Below are 24,895 nucleotides of genomic sequence, written 5' to 3'. Positions count from 1 at the left end.
TGTGGGAGTAGAGCACTTTCTAGAGTACACCCCATGTCTAGCTAGGAGACAAAAGCTAACACATTTAGGAAGCAGACATCATGTTCTGCCTTGGGTCACTGTGATGGTGTGAGACTGGAAAGTGGAAGGAAGATAACTGTATGCAAATTCAACAGTATGCCTCCCACAGTCAGTGGGTCAGAGATCTCAACGTGGAAACATCGTAAGACAGATGAGTCTAGAGACCGGCTCCATAATGCCCTGGATGGAGCATGGGCAGGCCTAGGGAGGAAGACAGACACTCATAGTTATAAACACCTGTATTAACAAAAATGGCAGGCAGCTGACTGCCACACAGCAGGGAACTGACAAAGAGCAAACTGAGCCCAGGGTTAAGAGGAGGAGTAAAGTAAGGAACCAAGTAGGAAAGCTGCAGAACAAATCAGCAAAATGAGGGCTTGGTTTTTCTTGAAGAAAATTGACAAAACCGCAGCTAGACTAAGAAGAGAAAAGACTTGATGTCAGACCAGAAAAGCAAGCACCGGCATCGTAATGGGTGCTGTAGAATGGAGAGGACCACAGGGATTATGTGCCAAAAACTCAGACTCCAGGGATGGGTGCATCTCTGTAAACATGTACCCACAGAGACCTGACTAGACACGCAGCAAATACACTGGAATAGTAATTAAAGAGAAAAGAGGATTACCACAAGTGTGGAGCCAGTCTGGGCTCCAGAGTGAGACCCTGTCTCAACAACTCAGGTTAAGTACACACAAATGCACATTAAACAATTAATACCCCAGACAACAAAAGCTTCCGTGAAGCGTTCCGAGAGAATTCGCCCGGGCGTGTCTTATGAGGTCGGCCTCTCAGCCTGATATCAAAGCCAGAGGCCCTGAGGAAGCTATGGGCCAGTGGCACTGATGGGCAGAGCTGATGCACTCTCAGTAAAATAAGAGCAAGCAGAGTTAAAACCATGAAGCATTGCCTGTGTGATGGTGCCGGGGAAGAGCGCCCATTCCTTCCACGCCCGCTCAGCATCAAACTGGTAGTACACACAAGTAGATGGAAAAAGGGATGAAAGGCATCCAAACTGAAGAGCAAGAGCTAGTTACAGCTGTCTGTAGGTGACATGCTCCTGTGTCTGTTAAAAGAAGAAAAACAACAACAACAACAAAAACCCTGAAGATTTCACCAGTTAGTTTTAGAACTAATAGATGGGTAAAGGTTTCAGAATGTGAACCAGTACACAAAACTCAGGTCATTCCTTTATGCCAGTAAAGACTTACCTGAGCTAGAGGTGGTGTGCGTCTGTCTGTAACTTGAAGAGAGCTGAGGCAAGAGGATCGTGAATTTGAATCCAGTACATGGCAAGCTGTAGGCCATCCTTGCTTCATAATGAGAGTCTGTCAACAAACCCACCTGCCCACCCATTTAGATGTCTGTCCCAGCTTACCCACTTAGTCATGGCATTTTGTTGAGGCTCCGTTCATGACTTTCTGTGTGTTTGGTCAGTGACTATAGGGATTATTTTGCCTAAATACTCACTTTCCTCTCCCTCTGTTTTTAAACTGATAGTTCACTGCAGGAAGTCAGTGGGCTGGACAATAACTAGAGTACTGCCTGTGGCTATATCTTTGTGTTTAAAAACACAAACTTCTTGATACTGTGGGCTTTAAAAATTTTTAACTTTAATTTCTTTGTAGTCCCCTTGGTGCCGTATACATATTAGATGTTGAATAAATACTGTTTTATACAGTACATTATTCCTTTGGAAAATGATTTCGTTCATATGATCAGAATTTATTTGAGTGGCCCTCCAAAGATTTTGGCATGGTGACTGTCCAGTGATATGATTGGCTGTAACAAAGCACCCTTTGCAGGAGGTGTACTCAGGATTAGAGGAGTTGTGTCGGGCATCTTGCCTCAGTAAAGAACACTGGAGAGTAGCATCACTCTAGAAAAGTAGAAATGGCAGGAACTGTTCGGGTGGATAGAGAAGAGGAGCTGTTGTAGTGTGAGCTCTGGTTCATAGGACTAAGGTGCTCTTTGCTGGGGAAGTGCAAAGGCTTGTATTCATTCACAGGGCACTGGTTACCTGTACAATAATCTTGGAAGCTATCAGAATCTATCACCGAGCCAGCAACTGGAGTAACAACACAGCTGTTGCTGCTGTTTCCATTTTCTTTTTTTTTTGTTTGTTTTTTTTGTTTTTTTCGAGACAGGATTTCTCTGTATAGCTCTGGCTGTCCTGGAACTCACTTTGTAGACCAGGCTGGCCTCGAACTCAGAAATCCNCCTGCCTCTGCCTCCCNAGTGCTGGGATTAAAGGCATGCGCCACCACCGCCCGGCTGTTTCCATTTTCTTGTTTCCGGATTTCTTTCCAAAGCAGAGTTGGAGCTTATCAAGGGAACGTTTTCACATAGACCTATGCTTTGGCATCAGGGGAGAGCATGGAGCAGAAGGACAATATCCACCTAAGACTCGAGCGTGGGCTGCTCCAGAGGGTCATGCTCAAGTGTCTTTTGCAGTGGCCCCATGTAGGACTTTGACTTCTACAGTTTAAAGGGTTTCTGCGGAACTCCGTCCGTGTTCTTTTAGTTAAATGGGACAGTCAGGGGAGGTGCATTCCTCAGGTGTGTGGGAGTGGATGGCTAAGTTCTAACTGAAGGACACTGATGATGGTGTGTGTGAGGCTCTCAGAGTCTACATCTGGGAAAGGAGTGGGGTTCCACCCACAGGTCATAACATCCACTCTGGCCTTAGCTTGGCTCTCTGCCATTTCATCATTCATGTTTGAAACATCCCTGTAAAAAGGGAATATTGTCTCTGTCTCTGTGCAGCCAGTCTTCACAGCAAAGTGTTTATTGTGCTGGAATTCCGGACTCTGAGCTGAAAAACTCTTAGCCAGACTCAGGGGAAGAGGTTCCTTTCCCTTCCACGCCCTCTTGATTGTCTCTGGTTTTCTATTGTGCCTCAGTTTCTCCTTCTGGGACCTTAGTTCCTTAATCTTAAGGGTTTCTGAGGCCGAACTCTGTTTTTGTAACCTCTGCACATCAAAGAAGGATGGAGAACCAGGGACTGAATGTTGTGATGTCCGTGGTCTAAGGGAAGCCTGGGATGGTCCCAGCATGGGGATGAGAGGAACCTCACCTAGATGGGAAGCGAGGATGTAGACTCAGGATCTCACATCGCAGAAACAGTAATCATGCAGCCATGGAATTGGTTGTCTGACCCTAAAATTAGCACCAAAATATGACTAAAAAATTATCATGCATCTGGGAACTCTGATGTAAGTCATTAAAACTCAAGGCAAACCTTGACATCAAGTTAAATAGGACTGAGGACAGTTGCCCCAGTTTCAGGTGTGTTTACAGAACTCTGCCCTTTCCTCCATCTATTTGTTGGTGGTGTAGGGGAAGTGGGTGTTTTGTTCCATGGTATGTGTCTGGAGATCAGTGGACAACTGTGGGCTTCAGTTCTTCTGTCACGCAGATTCTCGGGATGAACTCAGGCCATGCTTTGGCAAGCTTACTTAGTGAACCATCACTCAGCCCATGTTCTCCTCTTTAACGGTGGCAAAGGTTCTTTCTCCTACTGTGCCAGCCTATTGGGGGCAGGGCTGGTGTAGTTCGGTTTTTCTGTAGGATGACTCAGTTCACTTCTTGTGGTTGGTTTGAACACACAAATCATAAATCCCAAGATACCAGCAATGCATCGGTGTCTCATTAAGGAAAAATCAGCTGGGCACCAGTGGCACATGCCTTTAATCCCAGCACTCAGGAAGCAGAAGCAGGCAGATCTCTGAGTTTGAGGCCAGCCTGGTCTACAGAGCCAGAGTTCCAGGACAGACCTATACAGAGAAACCCTGTCTCAAAAAAAAAAAAACAAAAGAAAAAAGAAAAAAAAATCACACACACACACACACCCCCCCACACACACCCACACACCATCCCTTGGTGTCATTTTACTAAGAGTAAGGGCTGGATTAAATTCTCTGCTTCACTCTCCCTGTCTCTTCTGTCCTTGTATGAGTCTGGGGATGTTCCTGCTGAAACTCTGTCTTAGGAATGTCTGTTCTGAGTATGTCTGTCCCTGTGTGTGCCTTGTCTTAGGGGTTCTATTGCTTTGACAAAACACCATGACCAAAAAGCAAGTTAAGGAGGAAAGCATGTATTTGGCTTATACTTTCAGATCACTGTTCATCATCAAAGGTAGTCAGTGTAGGGACCTGGAAGAAAGGAGCTGACTTGGAGGCCATGGAGGGATGCTTTTTACTCTCTTGCTTCCCTTGGCTTGCTCAGCCTGTTTTCTTATAGAACTCAGGACCACCAGCCCAGGGATGACTCCACCCACATTGGGCTGGGCCCTCCCCCATTAATCCTTAAGAAAAGGCCTTAGAGACTTGCCTACACTTCATCTTACAGAGGCATTTTTCTCAATCGAGGTTCCCTCCTTTCAGATGGCTCCAGCTGTGTCGAGTTGACATAAAGCTAGCCAGCAGAAAAGGACTGTATTCTCTCTCTTGTTGAACAGAAAGTTGTTCAATGGGGAAGGGATGAAGGGCACTTTGTAGAAATCTTTACAAGGGATGAAGTGACTGACTTCACCTGATTCACACGAAGGTACAATTCAACGCTTATGGTGGATATTCATTTTATAAGACTGCTTGTTTTCATAACTCACGTGCATTAGTTTTTAGTCGGGCATGGAAGAATACATAATTTAATATTACAGTTACGAATTAGCTTGGGTGATGACATGGGAAATACAAGGCAAGGAAGGTTGATTGTTGCATCATTTAAAAAAAAAGGCAGGTTGAACAGGCTGAGCACACAGTAGGGCAGCACTCTTAAGTCTCAGGTGGACTTCAGAGTATATTAACAACTCTGGCCATAAGGCCCAGCAAAAAATCCAATCTCGTAGAATGTAAGTTATTTGATAATATTGCATTGCCACACCTTCAGGCCTTAAGAGTAAGACCTCTTGGGCTGTAAAAAAAGAATGTACCAAAAATGATATCAAATAGCCTGGTAGAATATGAGAGAGTTATTCCCAGAGGGGATCCAGTGGTGGGATGTGTCCAGTGGAAACAATCAGTTGTAGTGACTGAGTGTGCATTAAACCAACTGCAAGGGAAAGACAGCAATGCACATCAGAGCATGGAACTGGCTCTGGCTGGCAACAGATCCCTAAGTGGGACGTGCCTTTGTAAGGGAGGCTGTGGTTCTCTCATCTGAAGAGAAGGTTTATATCTTTTAGCAGTCCCCTGGTTGAACATCTTTGTCTTCAGGATGCTCTTGGGGCTGAAAGACTCAGGAAAAAGTTTTATTCCAGAGGATAAGGCCATGATAACATTTTGAGTTCTGGGGTGGAGTAGGATCTATCTACCCTAAAGCAAGTACCAGATCATCTGAATGAGGTCTCATTATCATTCTGGGCATGGTGGCGCATGTCTTTAACTCCAGCACTAGGGAAGCAGAGGCAGGTGGATCTCTGTGAGTTCAAGGCCAGCCTGGTCTACAGAGTGAATTCTAGACCAGCCGGGAAATACACAGGGAGACCCTATCTTCAAAACAGCACAAAACCAAAACCAGAGATTTAATTTTCAGTTTCTCATCTCTTTTTAGTCGTGGGTTAAGCCAGGGTGGTGGTATGGCTCTACGTCCTGGCTTATTATAGATTATTACAGATGAGAACACACAGGCTGCTACCATGTGGGCGTGCGGACTTTATAGCTCCTGTTTACCAAAAGGCACAGGTGAGCAGAGCAGTTTCTGCTCTTGTCCCTGGGTGAGTTGAGACAGCAGCCCCTTCAGCAGTGTTCTGCTGATCCGTGGGGACATTTCTGCAATGTCACCTGCCAGCATTGCTATAGCTGTCGTAGCTTTTATCCACCTTGGACATCCATGTGGTATATACACTATATAGTATATATGCTAGATTCAGAAGTAAACAAAGGGTTGGGGAATGTCTCCTTGATTTTAGGGAAGGACTTCCAGCACCAGGTTTTATTGTTGAGCTTTGAACAGACTTTTCAAGGCTACAGTTGACAGTAACTGATCCTTTATCTTTTTCTTTTTTTAAGATTTATTTGTTTTTTATTTATATAAGCACACTGTAGCTGTCTTCAGACACAGTAGAAGATTACATCAGATCCCATTACAGATGGTTGTGAGCCACCATGTGGTTGCTGGGAATTGAACTCGGGACCTCTGGAATAGCAGTCAATGCTATTTAAAGCGGTGTGCCACCTGTGAGTGATCTTCAGAACGTCAGCTCTCAAGAAAGTGTGACGGTTATTAACGGGCTTTTGGAGAAGAGTGTATGGTGTGTGCTACTGTGTTGGTCACACAGAAATAGTGGTATATAAAATTTGCCACTCTATAGTTAGAAGACTTTAGATGATGGCAGATGCCGTTCATGAAGAGATGCAGGAGTAGCAGGAAATGCTGGCAAGGTTACAGTGCATAGAAGCTGGGACCACACAAGGGTGGTTGTGTTTGGCAGTTCAGCAGAATCAGTAATTTGCACAACTTCGGCTTGGTGAGTCTCTACTTTCCTGAAGTTTATTTCAGCACCGGATAAGAACCGCACATGTGAGCTCTGGCAGGTATGAAAACCCCAGTGCTTCATGTGTTCCGGTTTTCAGTTGTGGAACCAACGTGCCACGTTGGCAAAAACTTGGTGGCTTGAGACAATGTCTTTTCTTAGTTTTAGAGGTTAAGCATCCAAAAGGGGTCAGGGAGGACAGATACCAAGGTGTTGGCAGTGCCGGCTGCCTCCAGAAGCTCGGGGAGAGCATGTCCCCTGCTCTTTCCGCCTGGCACTCATTGTTTGCAGAGCTTGCTTCTGTACACACACTGCTCTTTCCTCTGTTGCTGCATCTTGCCCTGGCTCTCTCTTACAAGGATGCCAGTGATCACACACTCAAATCATCCACGCAGCCTTCTTGAGACAAAACCTTGACATTATCACATCTGATAACATTCACAGTTTTAAGGGATCTCTGTGGGTCAATATACAGCTTACCACAATATGATGTATTGATGCTTTCATACAAAATATTATTCTAACCAGGATTGACTAAACACGTTTCATTTAGAAAAGGGACATTACCTTATACTTTAATGTGATGCAGATGTTGGGTTTAGTTTTTAATTGATCATTTTCTTTTGCTAATTATGTCATTAGTGGTTTTCTAAAAGTAATTCTTTAATTTTATGACATCAATTAAACTCCAGATTGAAACAGAACATAGTTATAGTCACTTGGAAGTTTTGGTTTCACGATGAATTTCCCATTTTTTTAATGCTTGGTGATACCTGTGTACTTTCAGAAGAGCTACAAACATGAAAGAGCCGTACAAGCCCATGTCCGCACCCTCAGCCTCACCCAGCACTGACACTGGGTCCTGTGTTTCTCCTTTCCTGCTTGCCTTCCTTTACAATTAAAGCCCTTAAAAGCCAGCAAGCAGTCTTCCCTCCTGTGTGAACAGCTCAGTGGAGGTTTCATAAGATCAGTCTTCACCACGTTCCAGTTCCAGGAAGTCTCCCCACCTCTGGAGGAGCCTAGTGTATGGTTCTGCCACATGCTGCCCTTCCCTGGCTTCCAGCAGCTGCTAATCTCTGTCTGTTGGATTTGCTTTGTTTGGACATTTCATGCAAATGGGATCATAATGTTCGACCTCTGGTGCCTGGCTTCTTCCACTTAGCATGGTGTTTTCAGGCTTTGCCTGTATTTTCAGAGAAGCCGGGATCGAATCTTCATTGCGGAAGAACATCCCAGGATAGAATGCTAACATGTCGGGGTAACAGTCTGTCGGATGGACATACTGCCCTTTCTTCACTAGCCACTCGGTAAACGGTAAACGCCTCGGTCATTTCCACTTTTGCGCTTCTGCCTGATAACGCTGCAGTGAGCATTCACGAGCTTTTATGTGACAGTGCCTGTTTTCAGCTCTCTTGGGAGACGTGTGGATACAGCATTTGGGTCACGTGGTAACTTGGTTTAGCGTTTGTGGATCCACATGGGTACTCATTATTTTTAATTTTTTCCTCTTTGAGAACAGGGCAGCAGTGAGCGATGGGGGTGGGGAGTGCCTTTCTCAGCTTCCTAATCCCTCCTGATATTTAGGATCAGGATAAAGTGGTTAAAGCCTGCAGTTGAGCTTCCTTCCGGACCTGACCATGCTGAGGCGCTCTACCCTGGCAGGAGAGTTCCTTTCTTTTGTGCTTAGTGCTTTGCAGGCTTTTAGCTTCTCCTGGGTGCCATGGAGATTGGTGGCAGCTGTAGGTGTTTTGTGAGTTAGGAATGTTTCCAATGGGTTTACAATAAATTCATGGTTTTTCATCTTTAAAAAAAGCAATAGAAGGGACTAGTGAGACGATTTAGCAGGTAAGGCCCTGCTGCCAGCCTGTGAGGTGGCTCAGCGGGTAAGGCCCTGTGTGTGTGTGTGTGTGTGTGTGTGTGTGTGTGTGTGTGTGTGTGTGAGTGTGTGCCAAGCCTGTGAGGTGACTCAGCAGGTAAGGCCCTGTGTGTGTGTGTGTGTGTGTGTGTCTGTCTGTCTGTATCTGTGTATCTATGGGCAGGAGTGTGTGTGTGTAGCTGTCTATGTGTCTGTGGGCAGGAGTGTGTGTGTGTGTGTGTGTGTGTGTGTGTGAGTGTGTGCGTGCTTGCTCGTGCAGCAGTGCTCATGTAGAAGTCAGCGGATAGCTTTCAGGAGTCCATTTTCTCCCACCAGGTTGGTTCAGGGGATCAGATCCTGGTGTCAGGCCTGCCCAGCGTTCTTTACTCTGAGCCTTCTCTCTAGTCTCCTACCTTACATTTTCTTCTGTGTTGTCCTTTTGTAGCCTAGGCCGGCCTTGACCTTGGGATTGTATGTGCACCACTTGACCAAGCAAGTCACCTTATTTATACATTTAATTTGCTAGACTTGTAAAAATTACTTTAGGTACTTGAAAAAAAAATTGTGAGAAAAGGGAGCCAAAGTAAAATATCTCTGAGACTTTCTTGTCATCAGATATTCCAAGCTTCAGTTTTGGTTGGCTGCCCTGGCACCGTGGGCACAGAGTTGTGTCATGTCCAGTTGGCTGCCTGGCACCATGGGCACAGAGCTGTGTCATGTCTGGTTGGCTGCCGGGCACTGTGAGCACAGAGCTGTGTCATGTCCAGTTCTGTTTCCATACCTAGCCCTGGACTTCATTCCTGTGGGCTGTTGTGGCTTAGCTTGAGCTTTGTGAGACCTGGTTCAAGGTTATGCTGAGGACGTCTAGACTGGGCCTTGTCCCAAGGCCAGTATATCCCTCCCACACTGTCTCAGTGTTGGACAGACCTTTCTCAGGTCTCTGCTGACTGCTCTCAAGAGTTCAAAGGGGCCTCTCCTCTGCATGCTGGGTTTTTAAAAACGATTCTGGCATCTGCAGACTCTGGAGGGTTGTTAGGCTTTCCCTCTTTGTGAACTCACCCTGTGCACAGGACCTGGCCAATCGCTTCCCACGCTCATCTGCCGGAATCCTCTCCTGCCTCTGCCGGTTTCCTCCCCTGCTCTGTGCGTGAATTAGTGTTACCCCAGCCTCACTCTCTGAGCCTTTAGTAAGAAGCAGGGGCAACTTGAGGGTTCATTTCTCCCCTGGTCTCTGTTCTTGCAGTGTCTTTTGTCTGGTGTTAGAGGATAATTTACACATACACACACACACACACACACACACACACACACACTCACACACACAGAGTCATTTCTGACTCTGTTTAGAAATGGCGTAAATACAGCCGGGCAGACGTGGCACATCTTTAATCTCAGCATTTGGGAGGCAGAGGCAGGTGGATCTCTCTGAGTTCCAGGACAGCCAGGGCTACACAGAGAAACCATGTTTCAAAAACAAACAAACAAAAAAAAAAAAAAAAGAAAGAAAGAAAGAAAGAAAGAAAAGAAACAGTATCACAATTTTTTTTCTGTGAACTGCCATGCAGCCAAGCCTGCAGTCAGAAGGTGGAAACAGGTGGGGTGAACGACCCAGACACATGCACAGAGAAGCACTGTGGCCACTCTCCTGCTGCTTGTCATCTGTTCTGATGGCCTTTGTTTACTCTTGTGTAGGGTGCATTGTTATCCCATATTTGTGGAATTAATGTGTTTTTCTTTCAGTTACATTAGTTGATATTTTAAAAGAGCATCTTACTATGTAGCACAGGCTGGCCTGGAGTATGCTGTAGCACAGGCTGGCCTTAAACTTCTGGTTCCCCAGCTCCAGCCTCTGAGGACTGGGTTAGGGGGATGATTTTTTTTTTTAAAGATTTATTTATTTATTATATGTAAGTACACTGTAGCTGTCTTCACACACTCCAGAAGAGGGCGCCAGATCTCGTTACGGATGGTTGTTAGCCACCATGTGGTTGCTGGGATTTGAACTCTGGACCTTTGGAAGAGCAGTCGGGTGCTCTTACCCACTGAGCCATCTCACCAGCCCCGGGGGATGATTTTTATCTATAGATCTACATTTTAAGTATGTAGAAAATATAAGACAGTTAGTATGTTTGATAATAAATCTGGTAAAGTGTTTCTTTTGATCATTTAGGCTTGCTGTTGGAAAGAAGAGGGGTTAAATGTTTCTCTTTCTTTCTTCTAGAGACATATTATTACATTTCCCCATTAGTGTGTGCCTTTTTCTTGGCTCTGACTCCTATCTGGATTATAATAGCGGCCAAGCACCCAGCTACCAGGACAGTGCTCCACTCAGGCTGGGAGCCTGTCATAACAGCCATGGTTATAAGCAGGTGAGTGTTGGGGTGGGAGAGGGAGGGAAGGAGGGAAGAGGACAGAGGGGAGAGTAATCATGGTCTGTGTAGGTATGCACATACTAAAAACGTTTCGTGGACTGGAAATGAGGCATCAGTTAGATGAAGCCTAACACAGTTGCAGTATGGAATATTAGCCTCCCAGAAAGACACTGTTAGGCATCTGTTTCTATGGAAAGATGTTCAGTCCACACTTAATGAAAACTGCAGTCTGGGAAACTAAGGCATGTCCTGTTAAGTGTGGTAAGCTAAGAGTCTTAGGCAGGATCTGGACTTGGGTAATACAAAGGTCAGAATGCAGCTTGGAAGAAGAGCTAGAGGATGACAGCTGTGCCTCTGTTCTCAAGACCAGCCACACAGTGTAGAGGACAGAGAGCAGAAAAAGACATCTCTAAGAATTTAAAAAAAAAAAAAAAACACCCAACTGTGTGGAATTGATGGATGATTGCTTCATAGGTTTGCTGTATCAAGATGGGCTCGCCATGATTGACAGGATACAGAGAGAAGGGACTTGTGGAAGCTGTGAGGAGCATCCTCTTCTGCCATGAGAGGAAGTCACCAAGGAGAGGTCTAACACTGACACTAAGAGACAGCATTTAGGCATGCTACTTAGAAACATAGAAGCTACAGTGGAAACAAACCCTTAGTGCACAGAAGGTCTGGGGATGGGGCAGGAACTACTGTGATGATGTCAGAGCTTTTTGGCTCTGTTGTTTTGACTGTCAAGTCTATCCTGTGACAACATCTGGCTCATCTTGCTTGCAAGTAGATGGCATTTCTTAGGACATTTGGCCAACAGGTTCCCGTGGCACTGTCTTATAGTGTGTAAGCCACAGACTGAAGGTAACCAGCTAATACAACCTTCAGGATCATAACCAAGCCTCCAAGTTCTACTGACATACTGAAAGTGAATGGCCTGCCGCTGTGTTCTATTAAAACAACCGTCTTGCTTGCCAGACTTCTCAAGCTCAGCTCTCTGTGGTAATACGGTTATAATCGATCTAGTTTTAGCACAATAGAAATCACCCTTTAATGCCTACTTAGTTCAAAAATGAAAAATGCAGTTAGTTTTTTAGTTGAACAGTAATAGATGACAGTATTATTTGATCACCTTCGAGGCTGAGATGGTGGATCTCTAGGAGGTTGAGGCTATCCTGGTCTACTAGCAAGCTCCAGGCCAGCCAAGGCTATATAGTGAGACCCTTTCTCAAACAAAACAAAGCAAGATACTGTGCAAAAGACTACGAAGGGGCCATTAGTCCCGTTGTTTTAAGCCCCAGAAATAGTTAAGGATGCCTTGTAGGTCCTTCTAGATAGTTTAGTGTCGTACATATGTATAAGCTGGGAATTGTGACACATACCTATAATCCCAGCACTTGTGAGGCTGAGGCAGGAGGATTGCTGTAAGTCCAGGGCCATCTTAGGCTATATAACAAGACCTTGTTCCCCAAAGAGGGAAAAAAAATAAATAAACCCACACACTAAACAAAAACTAATACACACATAACTGATAGTTACAGCACTTCTTATGTATTTTTTTTTAGTGTGTGCTATCTGTGTAAATGTTCCTGTGTGCCCAGGAATGCACCTGTAGAGGTCAGAGGTCAACACCAGGCACCTGAATCTCTCCTGTTGTCCCTTATCTTTTCTTTTTCTCTATATTAGTTTTTGACCCAGGCTCTCACTGAGCCTGCAGATCACTGATTGGCTAGGGAGCCCCTGAGATCCTTCTGTGTCCACCTGCCGCTATAGACATTGCAGGTCCCCCTTCCCACAGGTGGATTTTTATGTGGGCGCTGGACTCAGAACTCAAGGCTTTGTGTTGTATAGCAGTTCCTGACCGCTGACCCCTTCTCCTCCCCCAAAGGCCCTGCTTTTACTGTTAACATTGCTTTCTACTTTGACTAATCTTTTTCTTTTTGTCTGATTTTTGCATTGCACAAACACTGTTTCCTGACAGGTGGAGGTGTCTGAATGTTGGACCAAGTTGAGATCATTTTTCATTTCTCTTCCCTAATGTGTGGTTCTCCTCCTTTCAGCATCGGGGGCCTTATTCTGGACACAACTGTATCTGACCCAAACTTGGTTGGGATTGTTGTTTACACGCCAGTTATCAACGGTAAGACTCGAACGTGCTGTCTCTTGATGACATCGCTCTTAGAGACCCTCAGGCATGGCCTCCTACGCCTTCCGTTGCTTTCTTCAAACTCAAGGTGTAACTCAAATTATCTTCCCTGGCTCACTCACTGCATAGGATACTTTGGGAAAGAGCTGTTTTTCGATTTTTGTTAAATGTTGGTTTGACAGGCACACATGAGCTTTATTTTTTTTATTATTATTATTTTTTTTGGGGGGGGGGGTTTGAGACAGGGTTTCTCTATGTAGCCCTGGCTGTCCTGGAAACTCACTTTGTAGACCAGGCTGGCCTCGAACTCAGAAATCCACCTGCCTTTGTCTCCCAAGTGCTGGGATTAAAGGTGTGCGCCACCACGCCCGGCCGGCACACCTGACTTTTAAAGCTAATGTGACAAAATACAGTATTTTGGCTTACCTGGTGGTTTTTTTTTTTTTTTTTTTTTTTTTTTTTTCTTCTTCCCCTGGATGTCCTATAGACCAGGCTGGCCACAAATTCACAGATCCAGCCTTTGCCTCCTGTGTGCTGGAATTAAAGGTGTGTGCTACTACACCTAGCTTTTTAAAAGAAATAATTTTAATTATGAGTGTGTGTGTGTGTGTGTGTGTGTGTGTGTGTGTATGTGTGGTATGTGCAGGTGCCAGCAGAGGCTGTAGGCATGGGATTTCCTTGGAGCTGGAGTTATGTAAGTGTCAATTACCTGCCTGACATGGACGATGGGAACCAAACTCAGGTCCTCTGCAAGAGCGCTGCGTGCTCTGAACCACTGGGCCAGCTCTCCAGGTCCCGCTTCTTACCTGCTGCTCTTGTGTTTGCCGTTGCTGCTTACCTTGGAAGAAGCCGAGTTAGCCAGACTTGATCATTGCCCGAATTCATTCCATTCACTAAGATAGGCTACTCTGCTGATACATGCGAACTACGCCTCAGACTTTACTTGCCTGTAAAATGGAAATTATAATCCATATATTAAATACTTGTAATATGTACATTAAAGAATCATGTAAAATAGCATCAGGGATTTTTCACAAATTATGCTGAGCAAGACAATTTTATCCATCTCTACTGTTTTTGGAAGTGGTGGTTATTAAGACTGACTTCAGTATAGCCTAGGTTGACATGATTTAAAAAGTACCTTGGCATACCATACATTTGCCATATATTTTTTTTAAAAAGATTTACTTTCTATATTCACATAAAGATCTATACAATGACATTTTCTGCAGAAGTCTAATTTTGATCTAAGATTTCTACTGAACGTTGTAATTTTTGTCTGCCTTTGGAATGTCAAGGCTAGGTTTCCGTAGGAATCTTCCTCCCAGCTGTCTCTTGTCATCCCTTCTTAAAGCCATGGAACTGTCTGGTTCTATCTGCTCCATCTCTCTGACTTGAACATTACCAACCCTTGTTGTTGCCCCTCACAAGCCTGGCTTGTTCCATTTGTGTATACAGTGTCGTGTCTCTCCACTGCACAGGGGCCATCCTTCTGAGTAATGAAGTAACCTTCCCCAGTGATTGCCTGCACAATGCACACTGTTGCTAAGATGTTAGTCTCCCATAAACATTGTTTGTGTCCTGACAGTCAGAAGATGAATTTCTCTGTGGGTTTTCCCTGGGTGTCAATAACAAATCTGAATTCCACTGTCTTCCAAAGCCTTCGCTACTCCGTTGGACTCAGTGATCCCAGAATATGCACTGAACTACTCCCACACTTCCTCGTAAGAGGCGCAAACTACCCCAGTGGTTACTACTAAGACGAATTAAACTTACAAGATTTTGTACCATCCTTACCATCGTCCTCAGTTTCCCTAGCAGAGCAGGCATACCTTTCCTCCCACCTGTTCCTCCTCTCCAATGACTATAACAAACGTGTTACTGGATTGAGCTGTATTGAATAACATCACAGGTAACTTAAATGGAAACGATCCTTTACTCGTTAGACTCTCCTGACTCCTTCAGTTGCTTCACCTTTTACAAGAAACCAAGTTAGAGTCTCGTGACAGACCTTGTTGGTCTGTGCTTCGACATCATGTGGCTAAGTCCTCCTTGTTACGCCAATGGGTAAACCTCTTAGTTGGATTCTGTTAAATTCCACCCTTAGAAACAAGGGTAGAGACATTCATATTCTCAAATAGAACTGAACTGCATTTAAAACAACTTCACTAGATTTCATCATATATGTGAGTGTTTTGCCTGCATGTATGTCTGTGCACCACGTGCATGCCTGATGCCCACAGAGGTCAGAGGAGGGCACTGAATCTCCCGGAACTGGAGTTACAGATGGCTGTAAACCACCATGTGGGTTCTGGAGAGGGACCGTGCGTCCTCTGCAATAAATGCTCTTAACCACTGAGTAATTCCGAAATATATAAGGAATGTGCCGTTTCTCTTTCCCTCTTCTCCTCATAATCTAATATTTATTATGTATCTACATAAGTATCAAGGGACTACAAGTCTTTTACGCGTATTATATATAATTTAATACTCATTTAAGTAATTAGTCCAAGATTAAATATCTAGTAAATGATGCTAAGTCACACTTTAAAGGCAGATCTGCTTAATTTCCAAACTAGTAGGTTTTTTTTCTCTCAAAGCGTAGAACTACTAATTTATCTAATTTAGTTTACACACAAGTGCATGTGTTTAACGTTAAGCTTATCTGTGCTGACCTGACTAAGATACATTAAACGTTTACAGGCCTCAGAGCTAACAGCATCTCCTACAGTGCGTTGGTCACACTCGCTCTGTAAGATATCAGTAAGTGCAGGTTCAGAAGTGAGTTCTGGGATTAGTTAAACTCGGTAAATAGAAAGTTTACAGAGTTCTTGACTACAGGAGATCTGTAGGATATAAGCCATTCTGTGGGTCTCTCTTTCGGGTATGTCTGCTAGATGTGTTGATGAACCCCACTGAACTTGGGCTTATATAGCCTTTATTTACTTATTAGTGAAACTCAGGGGGTGAACTGACAGCCTCTCACATGCTACAGGAAATCACTCTGTCACTGAGATTTATCTTCAGCCCACAGTCTTTCTTTTTAAATATTTTATTCATTCTTTGAGAATGCCACACAGTTTTGATCATCTCCCACCCTCCTCCTCCTCTTGACTGCTCCCAGATCCTCCCACACCCCCCCTCTTCCAAACATCATGTCCTCTTCCTTCTTTTTTAAACAACCTATCACCTCTAAGTTGGGTTAGGGTTTGGGACAGCCACTGGAACGTAGTTTACCAGGAACAACACCCGTAAAGAAAACTGACTTTCCCTCCTCCAGAACTCATCACTGTGACTTACTGTCCGTAACTCATCAGTTAGGGTTAGAGGCTTCTGAACACCCCAATACACACACACACACACACACACACACACACACACAGACAACAAGGATGTTGACTGGGTTGGGTAGATCTTATGCAGGCAACCACAGCTACTGTGAATTCATGAGCACTGCAGTTTGTCCTGTCCAGGAGACATTGTTTTTGGTCTTGCAGTCTCCCTGCCCAGTCTTCCACAGTGGTTCCTAAGCTCTGGGGAAGGCTGTGATAGGGACCTCCGTTTGTGGCTGAGTATTCCACTGACAGCTTTTCTCTGTACTTTGACTCGTTGGGAGTTTCTGCATTAACAACAGCCTGTGTCTGGAGGCCCCACTAACCTGTGAGTAGAGACATAAACAGTAGAGAGAAGGCAGTTCTGGACCAGGGCCATTTATCACAATAAAGCCGTGGTTTACTCACTCCCAGGGCTTGTAGGCCTCCCAGGCATGGGTTCTTGCTAAGGTTTTATACCTGGCTTGTGCTTGTGGAATGGGCCTTAAATCCAAGCAGAAAGTGCTTGCATGGGTAGGCCTCTCATGCTTACACTAGTTCTTATTGCAGTTCACAAAGTTCACAGCTGGGTAAGATTGCTGATGACCCCGCCCCCAATTAAGCAGCCCACATAGCACCTTCCAGTATTATGAAACGGAGGAGAAAGCTTTCTGAGTCAGCACCAACTTGGTTTCTCCAAGTTCTGTAACCAGTGCACATGGTGTCTTCAGCAAGGTCTTAGCATGGAGTTCTAGTAGGTAATCAAGAACACTAGCAATAGCCTGTATTGTTTTGGGGGCATTCCGCAATCTATTCTCAAATGATAAAATATCACTTTGTATATAGGATCAGAGACATGATTCAGTATACCCTTGGATCTTCTGTTATATTTTTGTTTTAAACTCTATAGTACAATATTACTCTTTGTGCTTTAGTTATTTTATAAAACTATTAAACATAATACAAATGGTATTTTCTGTTTTCTTACACAGACTGGCATTTCCAGCTCTTTCCTTTATACACATATACTTCCATCTGAATGCATGCATTCCCCATCTGCTTGAAGAAGTTTCTCTGGTTTTTCTCATAGGGCAAGCCTACAGAGAAAACATAGACTTCGGGCATGGTCTCACCCAGCGTGATGTTCTTCCATTCTCTCTCCTCTGTTTTCATCTTTGACTGTGCCTGTCTGAACTTCTTGCACATGAGCAGCACTTGGCTCATGTGATGTACTTGCAGCCTGGGTGGGCATCGTTACATCAGCTCCATGGGAACCTTACTCCACCTCTGTCTGTCATTATCTCTGTCTGTCTGTCTCTTCTATCACCTGTGCCTTCCTCTCTTCTGGTTTTTTTTTTTTCCTATGCATGTGCTAAGTCTTTGGTGCTAATCACATTTCCCAGCCCTTCCTCAATTCACTGCCATGGCTTTTGGCCCTCTCACTTGACAGCACTCCTTTTACTAGGCTGTCCAGTGACCTAATTTCTTTATCCACTGCTTGTTTTCAGTCTCAGTCCCACTCAGCTATGTAAAATTAACTTTTGTTCACTTGATGTAATTGTTGTCTGTAATTGTCATCTCAGAGGCTTACTGCTGAACAAGCTCACCCTTGCTAGTTCTTTCTGAACTCTGGCTGACTGGTTGAACTCTGTGCTGGCTCAAACTCCTCTCCAAGCTGACTGATTTCATTGTGGCTTCTCTCAGCTTCTCACTGAATTGCTCTGCTTGGCCTCATGCTAACTCTGAAAATTTATCTGAATCTTCTGTCTCCTTCTTATTCTCTGGCTTCGACTGTCTCTGCTGACCTGCACTGAAATGCATGAACTGAATAATGAACTCCACTCCACTGCACTGCACTCACTATACTGACTCCTAACTCTCTCTCTCTCTCTCTCTCTCTCTCTCTCTCTCTCTCTCTCTCTCTCTGCCTGCTCTTCAATAGTCTCTCTTTCCTGTGCTGTTCTCCTGATTGTTACGCATATCCTGTCTCTGACTCATTCTGCCAAATCTTTTTTCTGATTCACCACTTTGTCTGCCCCTCAATTAGATGTCACTTTCAAACATGGCCACTTCCTTCTACAAACTAACTTCACCTTAAAGGTGTGTACTATGGGCCTGTTCTATGGGCATGTCTGTATTCCAGCCAGAGGGATTCAAGGTGTGTGGCGAGTCTTCCTTTCAGCAGACCTAGGAGGCCTTTGGGTGTGATCCCTTGCCCGAGCAGACACCGCTGGATTAACGCCCCTCTGTCAGCTGTGGATGTGCTCTTTCCCACTCTCTCAGTTCTCATTTCGTTCTCTGGAGATCCTCTCCTGAGCCTCCTGTGTTCTTCCTGCTGGCCAAGCATTTGTATTCCTCAAGCATTTGGATGGCACTGTCTAGTTCAGAGACTTTTCAAAATAGAGTCCCCAGGCTGCCAGCACTGCCCGGGACTGTCAGAAACATGGATTCTCAAGATTGACTTGGAAACCCTAGGATGGAGCCCATCCATGGACTCTGAGAACATATGTCTGAGGGACCCTTCTCTTGCCTCATGGTTTTATAGCTTCAATTTTGACTTTTATGTTCATTTCCAGATTCGTATTTTATTTTTATCAGACAGTTTACTTAATGTGTAGCTCAAGCTGGCTCTAAACTTGCCATCCTTCTGTCTCAGACTTCCAAGAGCTGAAGTTACAGACTTAAGCTACCATGCCTGGCTCAAATTCATACTGTAAGTTGGCATTTTCACATAGAGGTCCAAACTCCTAATGAACTCGATGTCTTCCCCCTAACCTCTCCTTCTCCCTCTTGCATCTGTTAAACAGTATGGTTGTCTACCAGCATTCATGCTAGGGCAGCTTAAAGTCATGTGCTTGCTCTCCTTTATGCTCAAGGTCCCCAGCTCTTGAAATAACTTCTAAATTAGCTTTGTCACTTTGCCTTAAAAAAAAAAACATTGAAAGTAGTTTTTGTTTAATATAATATGTTCTGAGCATGGTTCCCCTCCCCTAACTCTTCCCAGATCTTTCCTACTTTGCCACCCACCCAAATTACACATTCTTTCTCTCTCTCTCATTAAGATACAAACAAGCATCTAAAAATAAAAAAGATTAAACTGGGTTAAAAACACAGAAACCAGGATAGGACAAAGTAAAGAGAAAAAAAGGAACTCAAGAAAATGCTCAAGAAACACATTGACTCAGAGACACACCCATCACAAACAAGAATCCCATAAAACACAACAAAACCAGAATCCATAATGTATACTCGGTTACAAAACAGACAGGCAGGCAGGCAGGCAGGCAGGCAGGCAGGCAGGCAGGCAGGCAGGCAGATAGAACATTATGAGATAAAGAACCTCCCAAAATGCTGCTGAGTTGTGTTATGCTGGCCATCTACTGCTGGGCATGGGGATTGGCTTTAGGATTGGTTTATAGACCCAGTGAGTCTCCATTGGCGAAAACCAATTTTAGAAAAATTAGCTCAATTGGAGCTAGCTTCTGAGTTAGGGATGTGGGCTTGTTCCCCGCCCCCTGCACCCCCCATTCCCAGCGCTGGCGTACCCCATCAGGCCCAGACCCATGCAGGCCCCTGTGTGTTTTACCACCGACTCTGTGATTTCCTTTGTACATCAGTCCTACTGTGTGCAGAAAGTCTTGTTTCTTTCATCCACTCTAGCTCTTACACTCTCTGCCTTTTCTGCTGCAGAGTTCCCTGAACCCTGAGGGAGGGATTGGAACAGACATTCCGTTTAAGACTTGAGTGTCCCAAGGTCTCTCTCTGCACATTGTCCAGCTATGGGTCTCTGTTTATTCCCATTTATTGGGGGAGGAAACTTCTCTGATGATGGATGAGCAAGATAGTGACCTATGAGTATAGTAGCATGTCACTAGGAGGCACTTTTATTGTGATGTTCCTTTAGCAGGACAGGAGCATTTGGTTTCCCCTTTGGTCCTCTGGCCTATCTAGCCTCAGGTTCTTAGCAGCCTGAGCAGTGTTGGGAAAGGGCTCCATCTCATGGACTGGGCCTTAGATTCAATCAGACATTGAGTGGTTGCTCCCACAAGCTCTGTGCTACTATTGCACACCATATCTTACAGGCAGGTCACCATTGTAGACTGAGGGGACTGCAGCTGGGTAGGTGTTCACCTTTCTCTTCTGGTATGCACAGTGCCTTCCAGTACTGTGGACAGTAGTTAGTAGGTGCAAAGACTCTAGGAAGACGTTGACTTTTTTCAGTGAGTTGTATATGGGTTTTCTTCAGCAATAGGACTTTAGCAACAGTTTGTGGAGAGAAACCTGGGTCGTTGGGGTTTCCATGGAGCCCCTTTGGCCAGCAACTCAATTAGGTAAAACCATTCCCTGAACTGGAGACTTCATTTGGTGACAAGACATGTTAAGTTGGGGCTCCTGCTCACCTGTTATTTGACGATTCCATTTAGATCACCTTCTTGTGAGTGTGTGTGTGTGTGTGTGTGTGTGTGTACTGTATTAGGGTTCCGTATGACCCCTCAAATGGCCTTTAGTTTTACCTTTCCCTCTCTGTATTCCTCTGTTATCCCCTTCTCTATCCACCTTCCCATTTATCCTCCCATTCCAGTCTCTCCCCTCATAATTATATATTCTACAGCCCCCTCATAGGGCAATACAGCCATCCCTATTAGTATCCTACTGTATATCTAAACTCTGGTTATATGGATGGTAGCCTGCTACCATATATAAGTGTCATTTGTCTTTCGGGCTCGATTACCTCACTCAGATGATTTTTTTTGCTAGCTCCACCCATTTATCTGATAATTTAGTGATTTCAGTTATTTAAAAAGCTGCGTAATCTTTCATTGTGTAAGTGTATTGCATTTCTCTATGTATTCATCCATTGACAGACATCTAGCCTGTTTCTAATTTCTGGTTATTATGTATGGATCAGCAATGACCATGGCTGAGCAAATGTCTCAGTAGTAGGATGAAGGGTCCATTGGGTATATGCCCGAGTGATTTAGCACTAATAGATCTATTCCCACTTCCTGGGAAACCGGCAGACAGACTTCCACAGTAGCTGTACGCGTTTGCAGCCCCACCAGCATGCAGCAGTGTCCCCCTTATGTCATATCCCCACCAGTGTGAGCTGCTACTTGCTTTATTGATCTTGGTCATTGTGACTAGTGTTAAAAGAGATCTCAAAGTAATTTTTATTTACATTCCCCTGATGACTAAGAATGCTGAACATTTAAGTGTTTCTCAGACATTTGAGAACACAGTGTATGCTGTATATCTGAGAATATCTGTGCCCCATTTGAATTGTGCTGTTTCTTGATGTCTGTCTTTTTCTTGAGTTCTTTACATATTTCAGATATCTGCCCTCTATTGAATGTTAATTGGTAAAAAATCATTTTCCTATTCTGTAGTCTTGTCCTGGTGATGGTGACTTTGCCGTACAGACACTGTTCAGTTTCATGAGGTCTTATTTTTTTAGTTGTTGGTCTTCGTGCCTGTGCTATTGGTGTCCTGCTCAGAAAGTCTTTCCCTGTGTCAGTGTGTTCAAGGCAATTCCCCAGGTTCTCTTTGATCAAATTCAGTATATTTGGCTTTACATTGAGGTGTTTGATTCATCTGGAGTTGAGTTTTTGCAGAGCAATAATTTTCCCCTTCCTGTTTATATTCTCTTGATCACATTCATTTTTTTCTCTGCTCTAGCTAAGACTTCAAGTACTGTGCTAAATAGGTATGGAGAAAGTGGGCAACCTTGTCTTGTTCTTGATTTTAGTGGAATTGCTTTGAGTTTGTCTCTATTTAGTTTGTTGTTGGCTATGGGATTGCTGTAAATTGTATTTATTATGTTGAGGTATTTATTATTGTATATATTATGTTATTATATCCTTATATACTCAGTACTTTTATTATGAAGGGGTGTTTGATTTTGCTAAGGGCTTTTTATGTATCCAATGAGATGATCATGTGGTTTTTGTGTTTCAATCTGTTTATATGGTAATTAATTTATCAATTTATATATGTTGAACCATTCCTGTGTCTCTGGGATGAAATATAGTTAATCATGATTGATGGTCTTTCTAATATGTTCTTGTATTTGGTTTGCAAATATTTTATTGAGAAGTTTTTCATTTATGCACATAATGGTAATTGGTCCTCTTTATTGAGTCTTTAGGGAATTTAGGATAACTGTGGTCTCATTAAGAAATTGTGCAATGCACATTGCACCTCACACAATAATAGTGGGAGACTTCAACACCCACTCTCATCAATGGACAGATCATGGAAACACAAACTAAATAGAGACACAGTGACACTAACAGAAGTTATGGACCAAATGGATTTAACAGATATCTACAGAACATTTTATCCTAAAACAAAGCATATACCTTCTTCTCAGCACCTCATGGTACCTTCTCTAGAATTGACCATATAATTGGTCACAAAACAGGCCTCAACAGATACAAGAAGATTGAAATAATCCCATGCATCCTATCAGATCACCATGGACTAAGGCTGATCTTCAATAGCAACAAAAACAATAGAAAGTCCACATACACATGGAAGCAGAACAATGCCTTACTAAATGATAACTTGGTCAAGGAAGAAATAAAGAAAGAAATAAAAAAACATTTTAGAATTTAATGAAAATGAAGGCACAATATACCCAAACTTATGGGACACAATGAAAGCAGTGCTAAGAGGAAAACTCATAGCTCTGAGCGCCTCCAAAAAGAAACTGGAGAGAGCATACACTAGCAGCTTAACAGGGCACCTGAAAGTTCTAGAAAAAAAAATAAGCAAATATTTCCAAGAGGAGTAGATGGCATGAAATTTGTTTATTTTATGTATATGAGTACACTGTAGCTGTACAGATGGTTGTGAGCCACCATGTGGTTGCTGGGATTTGAACTCAGGACCTTCGGAAGAGCAGTCAGTGCTCTTACCCACTGAGCCATCTCACCAGCCCTATTCTGTCATTCTTTGCTATAAAAATTCTCTTTTGGGCTGGTGAGCTGGCTCAGTGTGGTTAAGGCACTTGCCACCAAGACGGAGTTACATCCCCCAGGATTCGCATGGTAGAGGGAGAGAACTGGCTCCTGCAAGTTGTCCTCTGACGTGAATGGGCACCTGATTCACACAAACAATATGATGGTGGTGGTGGTGATAAAACTTACATTTCTAGCAAACCAGATTATGCCCTTGCTCAAAGAGAGACTTCCCTTTCTCTTCCTGTGGAGTTAGCCTGGGTTAGTTAGCCTAACTCTCTGGGCCCAGTCTCACATCCCTCCCCACACATTAAGGTCTCGCCTTGTTGAGTGGCTCCTGCTTTCCTGGTCAGGAGCGTCCCTGCCTGACATCACAGTGCTGCATGTGTTCTCACTCTTCTCCGTGTGCCCAGGGAGCGAGTGTCACGTGGCACTCGTCCCCAAGGCATGTGTTTACGGAGTTGTCTGCTCTCTTTTCTGTGCTTCCCTGCTACGCTTTTAGCAATTGTACTGCAGCGTGTGTTTATTTTGAATGATAGCTTCTGTTTGCTATGACTCTGAATAATGCCCACAGTGTGAAGGTTGGGCAATTGTTGTATGAATAAATGTATGAGTTAAGGAGTAAATTTCATTTTGCTGCAAACTACATGTCACTGAATCAGAGGAAATTATCATGTTAAATAATACAACTTAGAACATAAAACAACTTCACAGACTTTAGAGGAAACTGTTAAGGTATATTTAAGGAGGCAAAAATAGGAAGAAAAATGGCTCTTTCTGCTTATATAAAACTTTCAGCAATGTTGGGAACATTAATTCTTTCCTTAATAATTTCTCCTGGCTATAACGAGAGAAACTGACTTAATATCAATCTCTCATCTCTTCTGTGTGTTCGGCTTCCCAGACTCTTTAGAAAGGAATATTTAGCCAAGGCATCTTTAGATATTAAGTGAGAGTTAAAGATCAGAAGTGGATTCTTTGTAGGCAGAAGAAAGTTGAGACCTGTGACATGGGCTCAGAGGAGAGGGGTTTGTCACCAAGGCAGACAATTGGGGTTAGTACCTAGAACCCACGTAGTGGATGGAGAGAATGGACACCTGTGAGCTGTCCCCTGACATCTACCCCCCCCCCCAAAGTAAACAAATAAATATTAGGAATGAAGAAAGAGTTGGCTTGGGTGTCCATCCTTAGAGGAAAGAGAGCACCATGTGTTTGGGGATGTAAGAGTAAGGCTCGGGCCAGGTGTGGTGGCGCATGCCTTTAATCCCAACACTCGGGAGGCAGAGGCAGGCGGATTTCTGAGTTCGAGGCCAGCCTTGTCTACAAAGTGAGTTCCAGGACAGCCAGGGCGATACAGAGAAACCCTGTCTCGAAAAAACCAAAAAAAAAAAAAAAAAAAGAGTAAGGTCCGGTTAGTAGCAGGGGAAGTAAGGGAAGGGGGAGTCTCTTAGTGGAGTATCTTTAATAGTGAAAGTGAAGGAGAGTGTGCTGAGACCTGGGAACGCCATGTACGGTGTGATGTCCTGTATATAAACCCTATAAGCAGGAAAACTAAGCAGTGTGTTGTTTTGGAACACACAATTTGAGAAACCCACAAAAAATGCAGAAGTATGGAAGACTCTAAGGCAGTTGTGGTAGGGGAGGAGAGGGTGGGAGGGAGGACCACCTGTGATATGGGAGGAGGGGTAGGAGGGAGGACCACCTGTGATAGGGGAGGAGGGGG

At 44.0% G+C, this 24,895-nt stretch overlaps 1 protein-coding gene across 5 annotated transcripts in view; it reads left to right on the top strand.

Moving 5' to 3' along the window:
* Positions 1-24,895, top strand: part of Slc41a2 (solute carrier family 41 member 2) — a 103,793-nt gene that overhangs the window by 41,134 nt on the left and 37,764 nt on the right. For all 5 annotated transcript variants that reach the window (XM_021174397.2, XM_029482529.1, XM_029482530.1 and 2 more), the window contains 2 exons: positions 10,609-10,756; positions 12,817-12,896. In XM_021174397.2, the coding sequence (XP_021030056.1) occupies positions 10,609-10,756; positions 12,817-12,896 (228 nt within the window). The remainder of the gene's footprint in view (positions 1-10,608; positions 10,757-12,816; positions 12,897-24,895) is intronic.

This window comes from Mus caroli, chromosome 10 (assembly GCF_900094665.2).
Source record: "Mus caroli chromosome 10, CAROLI_EIJ_v1.1, whole genome shotgun sequence".
Taxonomy (NCBI): domain Eukaryota; kingdom Metazoa; phylum Chordata; class Mammalia; order Rodentia; family Muridae; genus Mus; species Mus caroli.
This window is presented reverse-complemented; position numbering and strand designations above follow the sequence as displayed.